The sequence below is a fragment of the Aptenodytes patagonicus genome, chromosome 3, assembly GCF_965638725.1.
Source record: "Aptenodytes patagonicus chromosome 3, bAptPat1.pri.cur, whole genome shotgun sequence".
NCBI lineage: Eukaryota > Metazoa > Chordata > Aves > Sphenisciformes > Spheniscidae > Aptenodytes > Aptenodytes patagonicus.
Window position 1 is genome coordinate 81,106,214 of NC_134951.1, and position 19,991 is coordinate 81,126,204.

Here is a 19,991-nt window from a genome sequence, read left to right on the forward strand (position 1 = left end):
TGTTGAGATCTAGAGACAGAGCTCAGGTTGAACTCGCTATCCCAGGCTCAACATCCTTCTCTGAGAACGGAAGGGTCATGCAGAGTCATAAGACACAAGGCCACTTTGAGGTCTATAAATGGCGAATACCCTGTTTACCGAGCATGAACATTGCAAGAGATCTGTGAAGCAAATCAGTGTATTAGGTACTGCATTATGCTTTGATTCCGTGTGGATTACTCGTGGTATACACACACACATATGCACACACACTTCCCATCCCTCACTTCCACGCCCAATAACAGCAAAAATAAACATGAAAAATAATATTAAAAAACTCTGTATTCAGTAATATTCACACCAAAGTATATGTATAGATATATCCATTAAAATTATGAACATTTCTAAATATATTTTATGTATCATACATATATTTATATGTATAATTACATATCCACAGAAGTAGTCTTGCTGTGCTAAAGCCAGCAGTAAAAGCAAAAACAGGTTTCACAATAGGACACCCATATATGCATATGTACTGGCTGTTTAGTTTGTGAATTTATTTACAACTTAACTATATCATAATAAATGCTTACTGTTCTATTGTACAAACGTAATAGTAAAGGTTTAGGTTTGTTTTTTAAATACAAAGACTGCAAATGAATACATGAAAAAAATTACATACCATGTACAGTATTTATAATTTATAAATGCAAAGTTAAGACCTCTTTAAATTATTGCACTTGCATATTTTTTGTTTTTTTACAAAGATAGTTTATATGTATCATATATATATATGTGTGTAAATATATATATATAAAACAAATTTTTCAGCTCACTAAATGTAGTAAAGTTGAATGTTGTTACCTTGAAGTTCGTTCTTCTTCACATAACAGCCCAACCTGAATTTTGAATATATATGAATCTACTCTACAAATCAGTTTGATCTACCCTAGAAAGCAGTCCATTATTTTAGGTTTTTTGACAGAGTATACACCCGTATTACAATCGAGCACAGTTTTTGGTCAGAAAGCAAAATAAGAGTTATGATGTGCCTTTGCTAGATTGGGATATATAACCTAAAGTTTGAACATGAACTTCCTCGTAGTAGTGTGCAGAAAGCCTTTTCTGTGTTTAGAATGAACAAATTCATTGTTCCACTTCACAGAACTGTTCCTATATCACAGTGTTTGAGGCAAATGCATTCTTTCAAGAGGGTCATAATTGTTTTTGAGCATCTAACAATCTCTACTTTTTCACATGAATAGTGCTATTTGCTATCCCTACAATTTTAACACTAAATGCTCTAAATGCAGTCACAGCAAACTGATTGCACTGTTCTAAGTTTAAACACGTGAAAGAAGTCTGTGCCACATAAAAACATGAATTCTACACTGCATGTCCTCTCCGATGTAAATACGTTTTATCATATACTCCAACTAAAAAGATGTATTGCATTTCTCTAATGTAATAACTAAATGGCCACTTATAAAAAAACACTGCCATGAGTTGAACCATTACAGCAGAATGTTGTACTACTGTACAAAATTCATAGCTTAATTATAACAGTGGAGTTTCTGTCAGTGCTGTAATAAAACATGCAACATCTCAGATGAGTGTCATGCTATGTCAACTATTTTTCTCACTTAGTGCATACCTTTCAGGCACCATTTCATAATACATTAGAAATGCTCAGATATGGCTTCAAACAGTCCTTTTACCTTTACCGGGCTTATAAGGGAAAAGCAATTGGAATTATTAACAAAAATAATGCAGTTTTGGGAGTATAAAGTCTAACACTTCTAGGAAAGGAGAGATCTGCTAGGTTTTTTATACATTCTTGCTGATCTTGGGCAAGATCAGTTTTAGGAGGATAAAAATGCAAGGAAGAATGCCCTTTGGCATTTTAACTTAATGAGCCAGATGTCTTACAGATCTAGATGTCTTACTGCTCTATTTGTGAGTCCAAGTCCAGAATTTTGAACAATTAAATCTCAACATGTACTTGAGCCATGAGATTCAAAAGCCTCTTCAAAGTTTTAATTTTTGGTGGTTTTGACTTTGGAAGTGTGGGTATAAGTTTGTTTCTACAAAAAATTTACACATCTGAATCTGCACTCTGTAAATGCTAAGGCAGACTAAATTTGCTTAGAAAATACAGCCCGTTGTGGCTACTTTTTTGGTCTAGGTGCTAACAAAGAGTAACATTTTGTCATGACCTTTTCTTCTTTTACACACCAGGAAAACAAACCAAATCACAACCACTGGAGCCAAAATTTTTAACTCTAACGGACGTTATTCTATAGCAAACATATATTTTATGTGGTTTAGATAGTTCTATATTAGAAACAATACCTGATTGACTTGAGACTTTAATAGAACAACTTATGCCAATTTGACAAATTTGTTAGGGAAAGATGTTCTGTATCGGTACCTACAAACTTCAAAACAAAAATATCATGTGATACTGCCAAATATTTTGAATGGTAAGTAACAGAACTAGTGAAATTATCTTTACTGTCAACGAGTAAAAGATGAATTAGAAGCTCTCCATAACACAGACACAGTATGATAAGGAACTTTTTTTTGCAACGCTTGTAAGATCAGCATTCAAAGAGGGAGAATAACAGCAAATATACTTAACCCATGAAGGAAAAATGTTCCATCCAGTTGTTGGGGTATCTGAATTTCAGAGAGTATTTTTGCAGTCACTGTAGATTTAGGTAATTTTCATGTAAATATTAGGAACCGTGGATTGTGTCTCAAGCACTTAGTGGATGAAAGGTTGCATCTACACGATTTAGTTACAACAGAACTGCTAAGGAGTAAAGCAGAGGACACAGCATGAGATACTATTCATTCTACTTTGGTGTAATTGTTTCCTGCCTTTTTTTTTTAATTCCAAAATAGTTTGCTGTGGTTAACAATGAATTTCTGCACTTAGAATTGGCAAAGCAAACTGAAAAAAATGACGGGGCTGCTGCCAGGTAACCTGTATCATATAAATAAGATAACTTCATACTGAATTCTCAATCTCTGGGATATCTATGTACTGCAAAGGCTTAGGTGCATTTATACATTATGTGATTATGTATCACATACTGTACACATGTACAGATACTGGTATGTGCTCGACCATAACAGAAGGCAAAACTCAAGAGTCCAAGTCATTTACACGAAACCCATAAGATGGCATGCTTATTAGAGCAATACAGCTCAACACACATGAGATGGCAAAAGAGAACCTGTGTTCTGTCTTTAAGTCACTACTAGTATTTGTTGCAGTTACACAAATGGCCGTGTTATCACAGAACCACTACAAGGCTGTATTATCTGTGAAAAAGCATATAATGCAGTATAGGCTGTATGTGAAAGGTATGCAAAGACTGTGTTTTCACTTACTGTGTGGATCAATATGAAGATTTTTTTTTCTTATTATTTTTAAGAGAAAGATGAAGGCAAATTAAGTGTTGTTGAAACATAGTCTGTACAATTGCACTAAATTTAAAAGAGTGGCATTAAATGTAAGGTCTTAAAGTCTGTGCATAAGTTTTTAAGGCTGAAGCCTAAGTCCGCACAGAACTGTAAACACAATATTTTAGAGTACTTTTCTTCAGTCAGCTATTCTTTCATTGAGAAAGGCAGTTCTAAGCCTGGAAATCCTGCTGAACTAGGGGAAAAAAGCAAACGGACAAAGGGAGAAGTTTCCTAATTTCACTCATCTTGGGATGGGGGAAGAGAGCAGTAGAAGACATGCAGTGTTACTGTGCAACACAAAAGCTAGTCAATACAAAAACATTTTTAATTTATTGTGATGGTACCACAATCCCTCTTATCAGACCTGACTTTTCTGACAAGGCTTTTGTTCCCAGCAGATAGCATACTCCAGGTATGTCTCTAATACCTTTTAAAATACAACTCAGCAGGTAGAAATAAAAATTATTACTTTACTTAATTGTGAGCTAGGCAAGGAAACCTTTGCTGTCACATTTAAATTTTAATCTGATACTTCTGTCACTATGGATACAAAAACTCCAACCTGAAACTCTCTCTCATATCGGAGACAAATATCCAGTACTTCCAGTGTTATAAGGGAGGAGTTGTCTAGGTTTATAAATCATTCTGAAGAACAAAGCACCATCACTAGTTCTTTCAACGTTTGCCTTGTGAGTGACAGACAATTTGCATCATGATGCTTAATGAAGTACTTTAAACCTTTAACCTGAATGTTGGTTTTCCTTTAGTTTGCAGCAAGAGAATTCACTGTAACCTAAGCATGAATTATAGCCTCCAAGGATTCTGCTGGAGTTCAAACTGATTACAAGTAGATCACACATAAACATTCACAATAGCAATGGGTATATTGTTCTATTTATAGCCAAGAACTCCCAAGTGACACTGGTGTTAAAGCCAGCCACAGTACGGTATAATAAAAGTACCATTGAAACCCTCACTAGAAAGATACAATTTAGAAGTACCCCCTAAGATTTTTGTTTCCCCCCCATCAGTTTTAAATTAAGGCCTCAGCAATGTAGCCCATGAGATAAGGCCAGTCTTTTATATTCACAAGTTGTAAGTTCTCTTTTGATAGCTGATTCTAAAACATCTGGGTTGTCGTTTTCCCTCTGTTCACATTGTGTCACTGGTGTAGGTCAGGAGATTGGCTGCCAGAGTCATTTAGCTGAGGTAACTCCATGGGTGTTACCTTCCTAGGCAGATCTGCTTCTTAGTTAGCATTTTGTAGCTTTTCTTTTTCCTTTTTTTTTTCCCCCCCAAATAAAACCGAAACAAAACAAAAAACAACCCCCAAAACAAGAAGGGATGCTTTTCAGGTTCAAGCAATCTGTTGCTGCTGTTCAGTCATCGATCTTCACAGGAAGTGAATCTGAGGTCCCAGGAGCAAGGGACTGGGAGGGAATCCATATAGAGGCTTCCTCACCTCTTGTTACTTTCTCCCATTGGTTGAGATTGTCCCTGGAGATGCAAAAAGTCAAAGAGGTAAAGCACTGTTCATAAGTTTACTAGGATTTATTCCTAACAATACTGTCTGCTGTACTATACTTTGAGAGGTAGCTTTATGCTGTATGTAAGTGCCTGTACGTCATCAAGCTTTTATCATCTTTACATTATTTCACCCTTTACCTTCAGTTATTCCATTTTGTAATTATGTGTGGCTCATATACTTGTTGACTATGTGTAAGCCTATGGCATACTTTCCCCAGAATGAGCCCTGGAGCGAGAGGCTAGCACCTGCTTCCATTACAAATTTCTAGCCCTCATGGCTACAGAGAAAATCCAGCTGTGACCCAACAGAGACGTGTCTGCAGAGACTCTGAAACAGCAGTCTGGAGACAAGCAGCCTTCGTCACTCCAGACTTCAGGGATTTTACCACAGCATACTTCGGCCCTTTTCAAAACCACCACAGAGATCAGGACTTTTGCCAGGAAACTTCCTTCACTGGAAACCACAGAAGCGCATTAAGCCTTCTGAAACTCCTGCACATGGGCTGCCTGACAATGTATAAAATGTTGCATGCCAACATCATAGTATCAACTCTCAATTACTAATGTGGTGATCATACTATCAATCTACTACATTTAAAGAGTACCCTTTCCTCAAGACAGAAATTTTTTTTTTAGTGTCTCACAACCTGGCCAACCCCCAAGTCCAAATTTTGGCTCACAAGCCATAAAATGATGAGAAATTAAGCTGGCAATGTTCTAATGATCTGAAGGGAGTACAGACCCATAACCTTACTTGCTGTACACTAGTACCACTCCAGTGACTTGGAAGTCTGTGTTGATGATATCCAATAGCGGACCATACCTGCAAACTATGGCCAAATCTAGCATTCGGTCTTCAAAGACAGAGAGAGAGACAGAGAGAGAGAGCACAAGCTCAACTGTTTCAATTTCATACTATCAGATACCTAGTTACTAAAACAACAGTTTTAGATGTCTTCAGTAAACAAACAGGATGGTAAAAGCACTAAGGTCTTACATGCTATGTGTCATATTATCATATTACATCGGAATTTACATGGCAGAACTCTTCTGATTTTTATGTCACAGCTTTGCTTAAACAGTTGATAAAACAGCAAATAATGAGCTGAAAGCACAGTGAACAGGCAAGAAGAGAAAATGTTGCATTTTCTGGGGATGGGGGAAGGCAGGATTCTGATGGAGTCTACCGAGGAAAGCTGGTGCCCTCTAGGGGAACACCTACACCATTTTCTGCAGGCAGATGGAAACCTGCTCTGCCAGTGCTCCAGGCCAAGTGGAAGTCATGAAGCCAGCATTACGATGGTGCTGAATCTCAGCTAATACAATCAGGCACTAAGGATCAGAAAAACTGAACTGTCACTATTTCCCTTTCCTGAAACTGGGAAAGTAATGAGGAGAATTACAGCCAAAATATTTTTAAATTATATCAATTTCAGCAAGAATTGAGAGACCTGAAAGCATGTAGGAAATTGTTTAAAACTATTTGGTCTGAAATAAAGGAAAAAAATAAATCACTTCACCTCATCCTTAAAATAAATATACTATCATAGATTTGCCACTTTGGTAGGCCTACTGAGTACGTGGGCTACAAAACACACAGAACTTGTTCTGAACACTGTAACATAGGTGGCTGGTAGTTTTGATCTACACAAAATGACAAGAGAGTATTTTGAAATGTGGAATAAATTACCGGACAAGAAAACCTTCTAGATTCTTAGCTGCTACCTTACCTCAGGGAAATCAGTGACTGATACCTTTTTTTTTTTTTAAAGATGCAGATGATACGATTCATTTGCCTTTGTGCTCCCAATGAAGCCCTGGCTCCTAAGTGTCTGGAATAAATGCCCAGAGGCTCTCAAAAATAAAAACCTTGATGCTGACATGCTGCCTTGGCTGCTTCTGCTGCTATTATTTTCAGCTGGTTCTGTGTTCCAAAGAACTCAAGGACACGGCAGCTTAAACACTGCATTCCAAGAACGAGCACTGCTGGTGAAGGGGTGATATCAAAATCGGTTCAGTCAGCAGCTGAGGCAATACCAAACAGGAATGAGGCTGAATTCCTCTCATCACACTGAATAACAGTTACCCATCAAAAATAAAGGAAAAAAAAGTGTAGTGCAAAATCAGCTATTTCAAACACTCTGGAGCAACTTAAACCCTGCAATAACATACATTTTAATAACTAGGGAGTTGAAGTTAGATCTGTGTTCTTGATTTCCCAGTCTGCATCTCCAAGTCTGAACGCTCACCACTTCCTCCTCAACCCCCTCAAACAGACAGCAGAGGGTAATTTCAAGGCTAAGCTAAAACTATCAAACTGCTCCTCAGAAGACTTTATGCCAGGGTGTGGATTTTCAGGAAGCTCTTTAGTCTTACAGGGATCTTAAACCCTATCCACACATCTATGTCCCAGTTCTGCATCAGTGCAATCTAAATTAAGGAATGCACAAGGGCAGGGTGGGGAGCTGTGTCTGTACAGAGCTGTGCCCAGTCTGGAGACTGTGCCAGCGTAGCTTTCAGAAGTATCAGTATTATAACTATAATTGGAATTCCAAACAACAAACATAATTTCTAGAATAGAAAAAGTTCATATAATCTCTGCCAGGAGTCTGATTGCTTTTACTTCAGACATCACTCCTTTTGCAGAGAAACTCACTCTTGAGTGTTCATGCTTGATCTTCAGAAGCATGAAGAACCTTTCATCTAGAACACATACGTATGTGGGTGCTTGATACTCTACAATTCAAATTTAAATCTCCTCAGCTGAGTACTGAAAGATGGACCATTAAGTATTACAAGCCACTTTTGCAAATAAGCCCCGTTTGGATATCCATGTGGCTAGAAATCAAAAGATATGGGTCTTTCCAGAACCCTGCTCCTGAAAAAGATGCTGTGCAGGCTTAAGCACTCAACCTAGCCTCTCTAAGCCTCAGTTTCCATTAAGTGGAATAACAATGCTAACTTCTTACCAAAGGTGCTGGCAGGCTTACGCAAATCGTTCTACAGTAAATACAAACCCATTTTTAAGACCTCCCATTTGATTGTGCTAGTAACAGAGCTTTCCTGACATCCAGCGCTGAGGTTACTTTATTAATCAGACTCTGCAAGACATTTTCATGTTAAAAGCATATAGATACTAATTTGGGGAGTAAAAGTACACCCAGATGTTGACAAATAAGTAATACAAAAGAAATAAAAATTTTCACATATATAAAGAAGTTTGTCAGTATCTGTTAGCTTGAGTAGAAACAAGTAACTGGAAACACGCATGATAAACATTACTGCATTTCTAATGATGGGTATTATATTTGATGCTGTTTAGTCCATGTAAACAGTATAAAACTCTCTGTGACCGAAAACATGGTTACACAAAGCACAATCTGTGTTCCAGTTACATGGTTCTAATAACTGACCATTTAGCTTTCAGCCATCAATACAGCTGAAGCAACATGCCTTCAAGCAAGGATTACAAAGAAAAAGCAGCTAGAAAACTTCCAAAATCTCAGACTACCTCTCAGTAAGGCAGTTGGATGACTCACGACCTTGTAAAGACTGAAAGGATTACAAGCAGTTCTGTAGTTTACTTCATGTTCCCTGATTTCACACTGAAAGCAACTCTTCTTTATTTGTCAGAGTACACATTATTCAATTATCTATAATCAAACTATCATATACGTATGTATTAGGTCAACACGGCTCAGGGAGTACACATTCCTACCCTGTACTGTAACTCCGAATTCCAAAACAGGATTTGGGCTTTGATATGATTATGATAGTAACACACTCTACAGCATTTTGAAACGAGAGAAGAGTTTAACGCTATATTGTAAGTGATGGAACCACTAAAATATGCACTTATGAATACTTCCACGTTACCCAATTTAGGATAACGAATTACTGCCTATTATTTACCAGACATTGTTACTTTCATAGCTTCTAAGGACGAAAGACACTACTATAAGGATCAGCTGGCCTGACTGCCTGGAAAAGACAGGCCTTGGGAATTTCATCACAGTAACTGTGCCTCAGACCCGTATCCCTTTTACCTCTCTCTTTTTGAAAGTATACCTAGCCTTGGTTTAAGATCTTCAACTGACATTATTCCAAATGCTAAAAAAAGACGTTTGCCATATTCCTTGGTTGAACCTTTGGGCTTCAAGTGGTCTTTACCTACTAAATTAATGAGCTTTGTCTAACCAGAAAACATACTATGGAGACCGTTACGGATTTTGATAAAGTCATTCTCTTGGATAAACTAAATACATCATGTCAGATTTTTCAGTCTCTCACTACTAAGATCTCAAAACGTTCTTTAAGCTCTTTCTTAATCTTCTCTTATTGGCTAGTGTCTTTATGTACTCTGAGCACAGACGCTAAACAGGATTCCAGCTGTAGCCCCATTAACGTAATAACTACAGAGGTATAGTCTCTAATCCTACTTAATATTCCCTCCATATCCATCTAAGGATTACACAGCCATGTCCAGCAGCAGGACCTTAGAGGCAGCTGACTATTAATGATGGCCCCTAGATACTCACTGTTTTTCATAAGATAGTCCTCTTTCCCACTGGTACAGACCTACGTATTCTTCTCACAGCTATATGAAATAGTGTTTGGGTGCGAATGAAATTATTTTGCTAACCACTACATTAAATTTCACGGTGTTTTGTATACAGTGGGCACCCTTCTGTTACTTCACACAGATCATTTAGCCCACAAGATCAGGAAAGTGACAGAGCAGGTAGATCTGTACCACACAGGACAAAGAAAAAGTTCAATGCAAGCTAGAATTTAAGGACCACAAGAGGAAAAAAAGATTATGAGAGAGGTGCTAGTAAAAGCATAGAAAAAACAGGCCTCTTTTCCCTGGATGTGACTAAAGATTGCTGGCATTTTATGAACCAACTGTTTTTCCTTAGGGAATACTGATTAACCTGAAACTGCAACATTTTCATGAAGCATACCTGTTTTCAACAGAATTTTTGTCAGGAAAGATTGCTAAGGTCCAGGATATAATTATTGGACAGAACTACCTACAAAGAGATCCACCATCGTTCCAGGGTAGAAGCAGCCAATTGGTTAAGGACCCTTGACTCTCCTCCAGAAGACCCAATTTACAACCCAACTGATTGATAGGACAAAGTTGCATTTGCCTCTCCCACACCCCAGTGGTACTACCCTTATGCTTCCAATTACTGAATATTCTGGGGATCTTTCTTTTTCTGCTTTTGAATAAAAATGTTCTGACATGAAATAAAACCACATGCCAAAACCACATTTTCTTAGTGAAACAGAATTCTAGCCAATCTTAGTTGTGAGAACCATGTTGAAGTAGAAAAGACAGAAAGGGAAATTGCACTAAACCAGCCTAGATAGGGATACATAAGCACTGAACCTGTTTCTCCCTAAATGCTTTTGGTGTCAAACACATTTTAGTCAGCTGTGTCTGTAGATCTGCGTTGGATAGTCTCAGCCAGTAGTTACTGCCTCTGGGTTTCTGCATAGATTAATGCGATATGTGTACCCCTGTTTATCTGCATGCAACTTCAAAAATTAAAAGTTTGTATTTCCAGACAAACTTGCAAAGCATGTTTGCTTTTTCTTTAACCAAGCTACACACTATGCAAAAACTTGCACATTCACTCACCTGCACGCTCGGAGTAGTGGCCCGGTTGGAGGAAAGATCTGTGCTAGTGTGGTGTAACATGGGATGGCTACAGCATTGTAGAACCCGATCTATGAAAAACAGCAATGAAAAAAAAAAATAGTTAAATGTTGCCAAACTACAACACTGAAAGTTAACAGCCAACTAGCTCAAAGCTGTTGAATACTTACTTAATTACTACTTATGTTAGTACTTCATGCTTCTGCATCTTATCTTAATATCTGAATACTTTAAAATGAAGCACTAACAATGAAGTCTCTGGCAATTACAAGTTGCTTACATGCCTTTCTCTTATGACTAATATGGCTGCTTCAGATAGGATTTTCTACAGGACCCTTTATTATTCAACTGATTCAATTGATTTGCTTAGGATCTGTCTGGCTTTTTGGTGTCAGTAGTGGCAGGAAGTAGGCGCAGATGGCAGAGCCATTTCTGCAAACATTGTTCTTGTGACAAAATTTATTTTTTTTTTAAAAAGGAAAGTTGTGCAGCATTGCCAAAATATGGTCAGATTCTGGATTGTTCTGATGTCCTCCAGTGTATGTATTCCATAGCTCAATTTACTTGAGATGGTAGGGGCTTTGCACCTTTGGAAAGTTTCTAAAAGATGTGCACTGTGATCAATAATTGGTTTGCAATTTCTTTTCATGTATGCGGTTCAGTGATATATTTTTACCCTTATCATACAAATCTATTTAGAGAACATCAAATGAGCACCTTTTTAATGATATCTGATTCATACAGGCTTAGGGGCCTATGACAGCCACCATGTCACAGCTGAACTGTCATGACACGAAGGAATTTTTAGAAAATGCTACTTATATATTAGCAAGGATGACAGGTTAAATTCAGATCCATTATAACATCACTCATTTATCCCAGACTCTCATGATAGTTACAGTAGTGCACTATGATCCCTTTCTTTGGGCACAGTTTTTGAATGCCTTTTAGTGAAATACCACGTATTATACTGTGACCAAAGCATTTGATAAGAAGTCTCTTTTTAACAGTCTAAACATTGGCCCTTATTCAGAAATTGAAGAGCAACTCTTGTCCTCACCTCCATCAATGCAGAGATTCCTCCCATACTGCTATGTAACCAAGTCCGTTCTGTACTTTAAAAAAAATAAGATACCTTTTCTGACCTGAGAACCCAATAGTCTGAGTTGAAGTAATCATGATGTAACTGATAGAAAGAAACTGCAGCTGGTGAGAAGGCAAGGCTGCACACAGCTGTGATGTCTGCTCATCAACAAAAAGTTTGCTATTTTGCATAATGCATTGTTTTCTTCTTATGTGTTTTTCCTTGCGTTTTTCTGTCTTGTTTATTTGTTTTTAAGGGGGAATATTTTATTTCACTGGAAAATAGCAGATTACTCCATAGCTATCAAAAATTAAATGGGACCTTAGGTACAGTCACGCTGTAGACTTTCTTACTCAATGAGAAGTGAGTTGCCATTGCAAAACATAAAAGATTTCAACCAAACTAAGTTCATCTGCAATATATTCCGAACAACCTTCTCTTTGGAACCCCGGTATCGAAAATAAAATGTGTCCTTTAAGGTCCTGAAAGCTTTTAAGTTAAAATGCACATCAAGGAAGAAAAACCTAAAAGGCTCAATGGATTTTGGTTTTGAATAAAGCCAAGCTAACTAAAGATATTCCTTTGCAAAAGTTTCCATTTCTGACCAGAGCAAACTCACACAAATCCCTTTTGTAAAAAGTTTAGGTTATCTGAATAAATTATTCCAGACTGATTTTCATGTTGCTGTGGCTAGACAGAAAGCCTAGAGTTCACTCAGATATGAGCAATCTATTGAAGTCACTGCAGGAAAGGCAGTGTACGTATAACCTAAGACGCAGAAGAAGGAAGAACTAGAGAATATCTTTTGTTTCTGAATTAAATTGTTCCTGTCTCTTCAAACTGTGCATCCTAAACATACTGCTAGCTTTAAGAGCTGTATCTTTAATGATAATAATGATGATAAACCTTTTATTTTCAACCTGAAAACTGTATTTCTGGGATAAGCTTTGAATGGCTGAAGCACGTGAACCGTTCCTTCTCTCTCCTTTCATTACTCAGGCTGGCTTGACTTGTTTATCAAAAGGGCTTTCAGGTCACTGCATAGTTTTGGCATTTCTGTTTTCTTCACAGGTTCCAAAAGGAGGGGCAGAAAAGAGGGTGATGGGATCCTTGCTGAGTCAGGAACAAATCTGCAGTACAGGTTCCACAGTAGGAAGACACCAAACTCGGAGACCTTACATGAGTTGTGCTGCAAAGGGTGTGAAGCACAACAGAGACCAACTGATCCAGCCACCCAACTGAGAGGAAGAGATATGTACAAGCTATTCTCATCAAAGATGAGTACTTGAGGCAGAAGTAGTTTTTTTCAGAGATTACATGTTTATACAAATCCTCATTTCCTAAACATCACTGTCATTTAAAAAAGGTATTAATGCTTTAATTAAAATCCACATAAAAATACTCATTAATGCTTTTTGTTAGAGCCCAAGGAAATGGATGATAATGCTTTATTAAATTCTTCAGTCTCTACATAAATATAGGACTGGTTACTTTCACAGAATTATATAGGTCCTAAATCTCACATTTTGCTGTAATGTTGTTGTAAGATACAGCAGCTACAACTGTACTACTGAAGCTGGCTTTTAAGGTCCTATTTTGCTTAATATTTTACTGTTATACTATTAAGAAGCATGAAACAGAGCACAAAGTAAAAAAGAACCTGATGAAGACAGTACCTGGAACAATATTTATTGCGTTTTAAAGAGAAAAAAAACCAGTTTATTTCTTAGATCTGTGCTTTCACCCCATTAACAATTCTTTCACAAATGCCAAGATGACTACATACCATAATACTGTGTACTTTTCAAGATGTTCAAAGATAACTAATATAGTGCATGGAAAAATAAACCAAATGCAGAAAAGTGTTTCTTCTCTTTTTAGGCTTATACTAAACATACAAATTCAGTAAATCAACTGCTAATTCCTTGCTATAACAAGGGTAATAGTTTTAATGCTAAAATATGATAGAGCATATGGAGTAAAGTGTCAGAATATAAAAATGTCCATAGTCTTGCTTACCAAGTAATTAATCTACAATGATTTTGTGATACTTTGTCATTTCATATTTATTTTAAATATTATTGTTAATTTCAGAGCTCATGAAATGCTTTGCGAGTGCTGACTACTGATAATCAAAGCATCAGAGGCCACTGAAATAAAAAAAAACCCAACTTGTACATATATCTATGTATATGAATGGACAATGGACAATTTAAATTTCTTCTTCTCTGCTCAGATAATCAAAGGACAAGCTACCTGTTTCGTTTACCCAAAAAAGTTAGTCCAAAGACCTTTTTTTTCCCCTCAAATTTCTGTTTACAAAATACCAATTTTCCCTAAGGAAAGCATAAAAAAAGCAGTAATTTCTGTACATTTGTGCACAGGAAAATCAGTACCCAAAGACTTTGAAAAACAGACAATTGAGGGTCTTAGAAATACACCCTTTATTGCTTATCCTCAAGAAACTCTTCACATTATTTTTTTTTTTTTTTAGGAATGTCAAAAGGCAGTGTTTATAGTTCTTCAAAAAAGTAATGAAGAAGTAGTGGTCTAAAATTACAAATATTTTGAAATCTGAACCTGGATACTTTAACCAGGAACAGGTGACAAAGTTAATTTTGCATTCAGGATAAAACAGCGAACCCTTTTAGCTAAGGGCTGAAGCAACCACTTACAAAGTAGAAAAAGTGTTATTGACACTTCTCAAAATCGTAGGTGATTGTGGGTTTAGCTGGAGCTACAAGTACAAAGAATGGAACAGGTGACAACAGCAAAGAGCACATTGTCATTTAAGTAATGTCTTTGAAAACAAGTTTTCCACTGCTACTTAAAAAAATTCACCCTATCTTGCATGCAGAACATAGAATTCAGTAGCCCACATACCCTAACGTCAAATGAAATATTCCTTAATATATAAAATGGTTTTTCCATACATGTTTTATTAACACTATAAAACGTGTCATTTTACAGAGAGAGTTCATACCTGACCCTGAGGGACTTCGTCTTTCTTGTCTCTGTCCATCATAGGAATAGGTTGAATACCCGTTTTCTTCATTTCATCACCCTGGAGAAAAGCAGAGAGAGAGATTAGGGAAAAAAAAAAAATCAAGACTACTGAGATCTGAACTAATTTCCATGTTCTATTGTATGTCAATCTAAAACTCCAGAATTTAAAATGATGTGTGGTACCGGTCTAAGGCAATCTCAGAAAACTGCCTAAGGAGATGCTCACTTTATACATTCACCTAAATGATAATGTAAATAGCAGATCCTGAAAGTTTTTGAGTCAATGTACACACATTTTCCTTGTTTCCGAGGGCATCTCCATAATAAAAAGCAACTGGAAGAATAAAACCAAAAAAATCAGTTCATTCTATTCTGTTCTATTCATAGTTAGTCTCATCTTTCAAAACATTACCTGTTTAAAGCACTATAATGCAATGACCAGTAGAACACAACTCACCCATCCAAGGAAAAGCTGAGTAAACCAGATGAATTTACAATGTGCCCTCTTTTTCAACAATCCAGTCTTTTTGACCATGCTGCTTTGAAGAAGCTGCCTGTCAAACAGCCTTCTTCTCTTTAAGTACGTTATCCCTCTACATTCATAAAAGGAATACTGGGAAAGATGCAGTATATCCAAAGACCAGATATATGTAATGTACAAGAGAAAACTGCCTCCTTATATTTCACCCATTACCAGCAGAGCAGCCAAAACACATTTCTGAGCCCTATTCTGGGCCTGAACACAATTACTCCTTAAAAATCCGTAAGTAGCTGGCTACTTTCTGTAACAAATTGAAGTTTTCCAAGTCTTATGCCTCAACTGCGTTGTCAAAACACCACGGATGTTTAATCTTGAGGTTATAAAGGCAACTACAGCCATAGCAATGGTTGCTTTTGGCTACTGCTCATGTCTGAGATTCCAAAGTCAATGTGATCTTCAAATTGCTAACCTTATGTATTGGGTTTGCGTGGCGAGGTCCTGGTAGCAGGGGGGCTACAGGGGTGACTTCTGTGAGAAGATGCCAGAAGCTTCCCCCATGTCCGATAGAGCCAGTGCCAGCACTATGAGGGCTGCTATTCGGAAAGTTAACTCCATCCCAGCCAGACCCAACACGCCTTAGTTAGGGAGAAAGTTTATGCAGGATAATAGCTCATACAATATTTGCTTATCTGTGTCCTTTAATGTGAGATTCAGCTTACAGAGGTTTAGCTATCTGAAAGCTTGGGACGTTCCTAAATCCACGTGTTTCTGCTACAGTTAGTGAAGGCATCTCCAGGAGACAATTTATTACATCTTTCTCATAAGATTCTATCAAGCCACGTTTCAAGTGCCAACGTGCCCTTCCAAGGGAGGATTTTGGTACTTTTACTCAAAGAGAAGTTTGCAATAAAATGAATTGATCCTGGTCTGAGCAGAGCATCATTCTGTTTGACTGCCTTGCAACTACCTTGAGTGTAGAAAAGATGGGGGCTTCTGGAAGTCAGTTCCCTCTTGCATATTTGGCCTCAACATCACCTATTAGCTATGATCCTGCTCAGTTAACCAACAAGAGATGTAATCAGGAAGCTATTTTTTAATTGGTGTCTGTACTATTCTCTCATATCACATATCTCTTTCACCAAGTAGTTAGAGAGGCTAGAATCATCGAATCTAGTCTCTGTTAGACATTTTACTGTTGAAAGAAACAAAAGGAAAGGCCTCCTTCCTCAGCTGACAAAAAAAGATGCCTGTAACAATTCCAAGCACAGAAATTCAGTGGATCGTTACTTAGGAACTATAAGCAAATTTTGTTTTTATGTGTTCCCAGTAAATAATATTTTTTTTTTTTCCCATTTGCTTGAAGTACTGCAATTGGTTGATCCAGGACTGTCTGCAGCTACCATAGTCTCAATGATAAGAACCTCAACACTAAACCATTTAGCATCATATGATTTTAAGCTCTTTGATTAACATAATATCAAGTGCCTGAAAAACACTTGAAGTCAGAGCTTTGAGGAAGCTGTCCAGCCTCTGACAGATCATGCCAAAACTGAACGAAGCTCAGATTTATGTTCGCGATTTCACCTTGAAAGAAAAAGGTATCACAGAATCACAGAATGGTTTGGGTTGGAAGGGACCTCTTGGGATCATCCGATCCATCCGACACACCTACCCCAGCAGGATCAGCTAGAGCAGGTGATCCAGGACTGTGTCCAGTCAGGTTTTGAATATCTCCAATGACGGAGACTCCACAACCTCTCTGGGCAACCTGTGCCACTGGTCGACCACCCTCACCGTAAAAATGTACTACGTTTAGATGGAACGCATGCACTAGAAACACAAGTGTTTTCTTGTCTTCAGTATGTGTGAACACATATATGACACACTGTTGTAAAAAATACTGTTTTTATCCTCATAGTTATGATCATGATCAGAAAGTTAAAGCTGAAATTTTAAGCAAAGAAGTTTGTGTCATACTTGCAGTACGGCTATAATAAGTGGACTATAAGTCTCTTACAAAAATACTGCAGAAAGTGTTTAATAGCTGCCTAGTGTCTCACATCTCACAAAAAAATCACAGCAGACAGATCTTATACAAGTTTGTAATCCTATATAATTGATCAGCAAATGTGTTATTTTGCTTAAGTTACAGCACTGTGGGAAAGCTTCATGCAGAGTGATATCAAGGTAGATCTTAGCTGAAAACACTAGCTACACTGGGCTTCGTTCAATGAAAAAAGGTCAGTGTGACATACCACAAAATTGCTGCAACCTTTTCTGCAGTTATTGTTTTAGTTAATAATTACACAGAGGAGAAATATTATAAAAATGCTCTGATGAAATAATTCAACATATTAAGATTATGAACTCAAGTAGTAATTAGAAGCAACATTCTATCCTACTTTCAGAACTGTAACATAACCATTCAATCTAGTCAAATATACTTTTCTAGAGTTTACCTTTTTTCCCAGCTAAGTAACAATTTCTGCAGTGAAACACAATCTAAACTTTCTATTGGTTTACCTTTCCCAGGATTTTCTCTATATCTGTCTCCAGCTTCCAGTTTCCAGAAGCGTTTAGACCTGTGGCTAGATTTGTCAGCCATCCTGACTGGATCACAACATATCCAACTTCTGACATGTATCAGTTAACCTCTTCTTAAAGAGGATTCAGTAAAACACCAATTACAGAATTAAATTTCTGTCAATAACTTCTAATTTACATTTGCTCCATGAAGTAGCAATATAACAAGATCCACCTTTATTAACTCATCCTTGGATTACAAAACAGTTTAAAGTCTGGGCAGGCTCAATTATGTCCATAATTCCATCTTTAGTATTGTTGAGTAGGAAAAATCAGTTTGATCCTTCCTTCTCCACTGAGTTCATAAGATTTGCATTAAAAAGTCATTTTACTTGTAAGCAAAAAAGTTGAGTATGTAATCAGTGAGACACATCAACGTTATACCTCCATTATATCACTCATAAGAACACTCATTTTCCAGTGATGACATTTTAGAAAGTGAGTACTGTACTAGATCTTTGAGCTTATACAGTCTGCATTTTTCAAATATTTTATTGTAGTCTGAGCTGTTCGTAAGAGAAAGAGAACGTGAATACAAGAAACACCCACAAGCCATGCACATCTTGAATTTCATAATGAACATGCAACAGGCACACTATGTGCATGCTACATCAACTCTGTGGGGCCCGATTTCCATTTTACACCTGTGTAAAACAGAAATAAGCCCACTGAATTCTGCAGACTTCCACAGGGCACATAACAGAAAAGAACAACACTTTATGATACAAATGTGCAATAGTAGTTCTGAAAATACAGCGTATCTTCTAAAACTGCATAATTCAACTCTATGCAACACCCTCAGAATTTATTCCTTATCCCTAAAGTAGTCACTTCCACTTTAAAAATTAAACGATTAGAACATTTACTCCTCAGCATAAGACACGTGAGAGATTGCATCTTTATTTATGAACATGATTATATTAACACAGCTCAATGCCTTGTTTCAATTCTCAGTACATCTTATCTGTGGAGTTACTTTCAGTATATTAAAAAATCAGCTCTCTCTGAGACCCAGTTGTTGAGCTGTCTCATAAAGAAGGTTCAAATGGTCGGATCAGAACAATTTTAAAGGTTTGTCATATTTGCTTTAGCATTTCCTGGACTCATACTACAGCTTTATAAGTGTGTTAAAAGGCAGCTGAGCTGGAAGATGGTTTCATATTTTGGATTTCTAGAATACAAATAGATCCTTCACAAAACTACAGTTAGTGACTCAAAAAACCTTACAGATTTTCTTCTGTATTCTGTTGCTTGGTCACTTCATGCTAGGACATACTTTCTAAATTCATCTTTAACAGAGAGGAAAAAATGTTGCCTGAAAATCAGGAAGCTAACTCGGCTCTTTAAATAGCTTCAGAGTAAACAACAAAACACGTGCACGCACCAATGAACACTCTTTAAAACAAACACGCTAAGATATCAATTGAAAAATACTTATGGTTGTTTTTTTCTTCCCGGATACTTCCATTTATAAGGAGAGTAAACCAAAGAAACACACATACCTCGGCCCAGAACTCCGCATATATATCATTGGCTGTCAGTCTGGTAACTGGCCACAACTTTGTTACAGAACACAAATCACAAGCCGTCATCATCAGACCAATCACTCTATCTCTGAAGTAAAACAACATTAAATTGTAAGTTTGGTAAAGAATTAATGACCACACTGCAAAGTTTTTATTTGCCCTTCCTCAGTTCAACCGGCAGTAAAGTATATATACTACTAAATCGCTCCGACTTTGCTTGTTTCTTCCTCACTTGTTTATGATTCATTGGTAAGGCATCACACAAATTGTATATTTTATTCCCTGTAGTATTCCCTGTACTGTTTGCAACCAGAGTTCATTGACCATCCTCTGCAGAATCACATTCGTAGAAAAGTACACAAGAATGCCTGTCTGTTGAAACGCTCGCATGCCCCTCCTTAATTTTCTGAAAATACAGTACAAGTCTATAAAAAGAAAGGTGGCATATCCTGTTGCTGCATTCCCTTCTGTTCTTTAAAGAGAGGAACACATGCTCCAAAAAGAGGAAAAACTAGTTCTGAGTCTATCTCAAAGTACTCTGTCATTGCTTTGTTGGAATGAATTCTAACCCTGACAGGCAGAACAAGAATCCTACACATAACTCTGTCCTATACACTGACGAACCTGTCCACAGAATAACTGAACAGCTTCAGTAGAATTATA

The 19,991-nt window shown here is 37.2% G+C and overlaps 1 protein-coding gene across 1 annotated transcript in view; it reads right to left on the minus strand.

The window, feature by feature from the left end:
* Positions 1-303: 303 nt before the first annotated feature.
* Positions 304-19,991, minus strand: part of PDE10A (phosphodiesterase 10A) — a 193,614-nt gene continuing 173,926 nt past the window's right edge. Inside the window, exons 19-22 of the mRNA XM_076333970.1 lie at positions 19,305-19,416; positions 14,716-14,796; positions 10,631-10,719; positions 304-4,953 (exon numbers count right to left, since the gene is read on the minus strand). Of these exons, the coding sequence (XP_076190085.1) occupies positions 4,836-4,953; positions 10,631-10,719; positions 14,716-14,796; positions 19,305-19,416 (400 nt within the window). The 3' untranslated portion in view covers positions 304-4,835. The remainder of the gene's footprint in view (positions 4,954-10,630; positions 10,720-14,715; positions 14,797-19,304; positions 19,417-19,991) is intronic.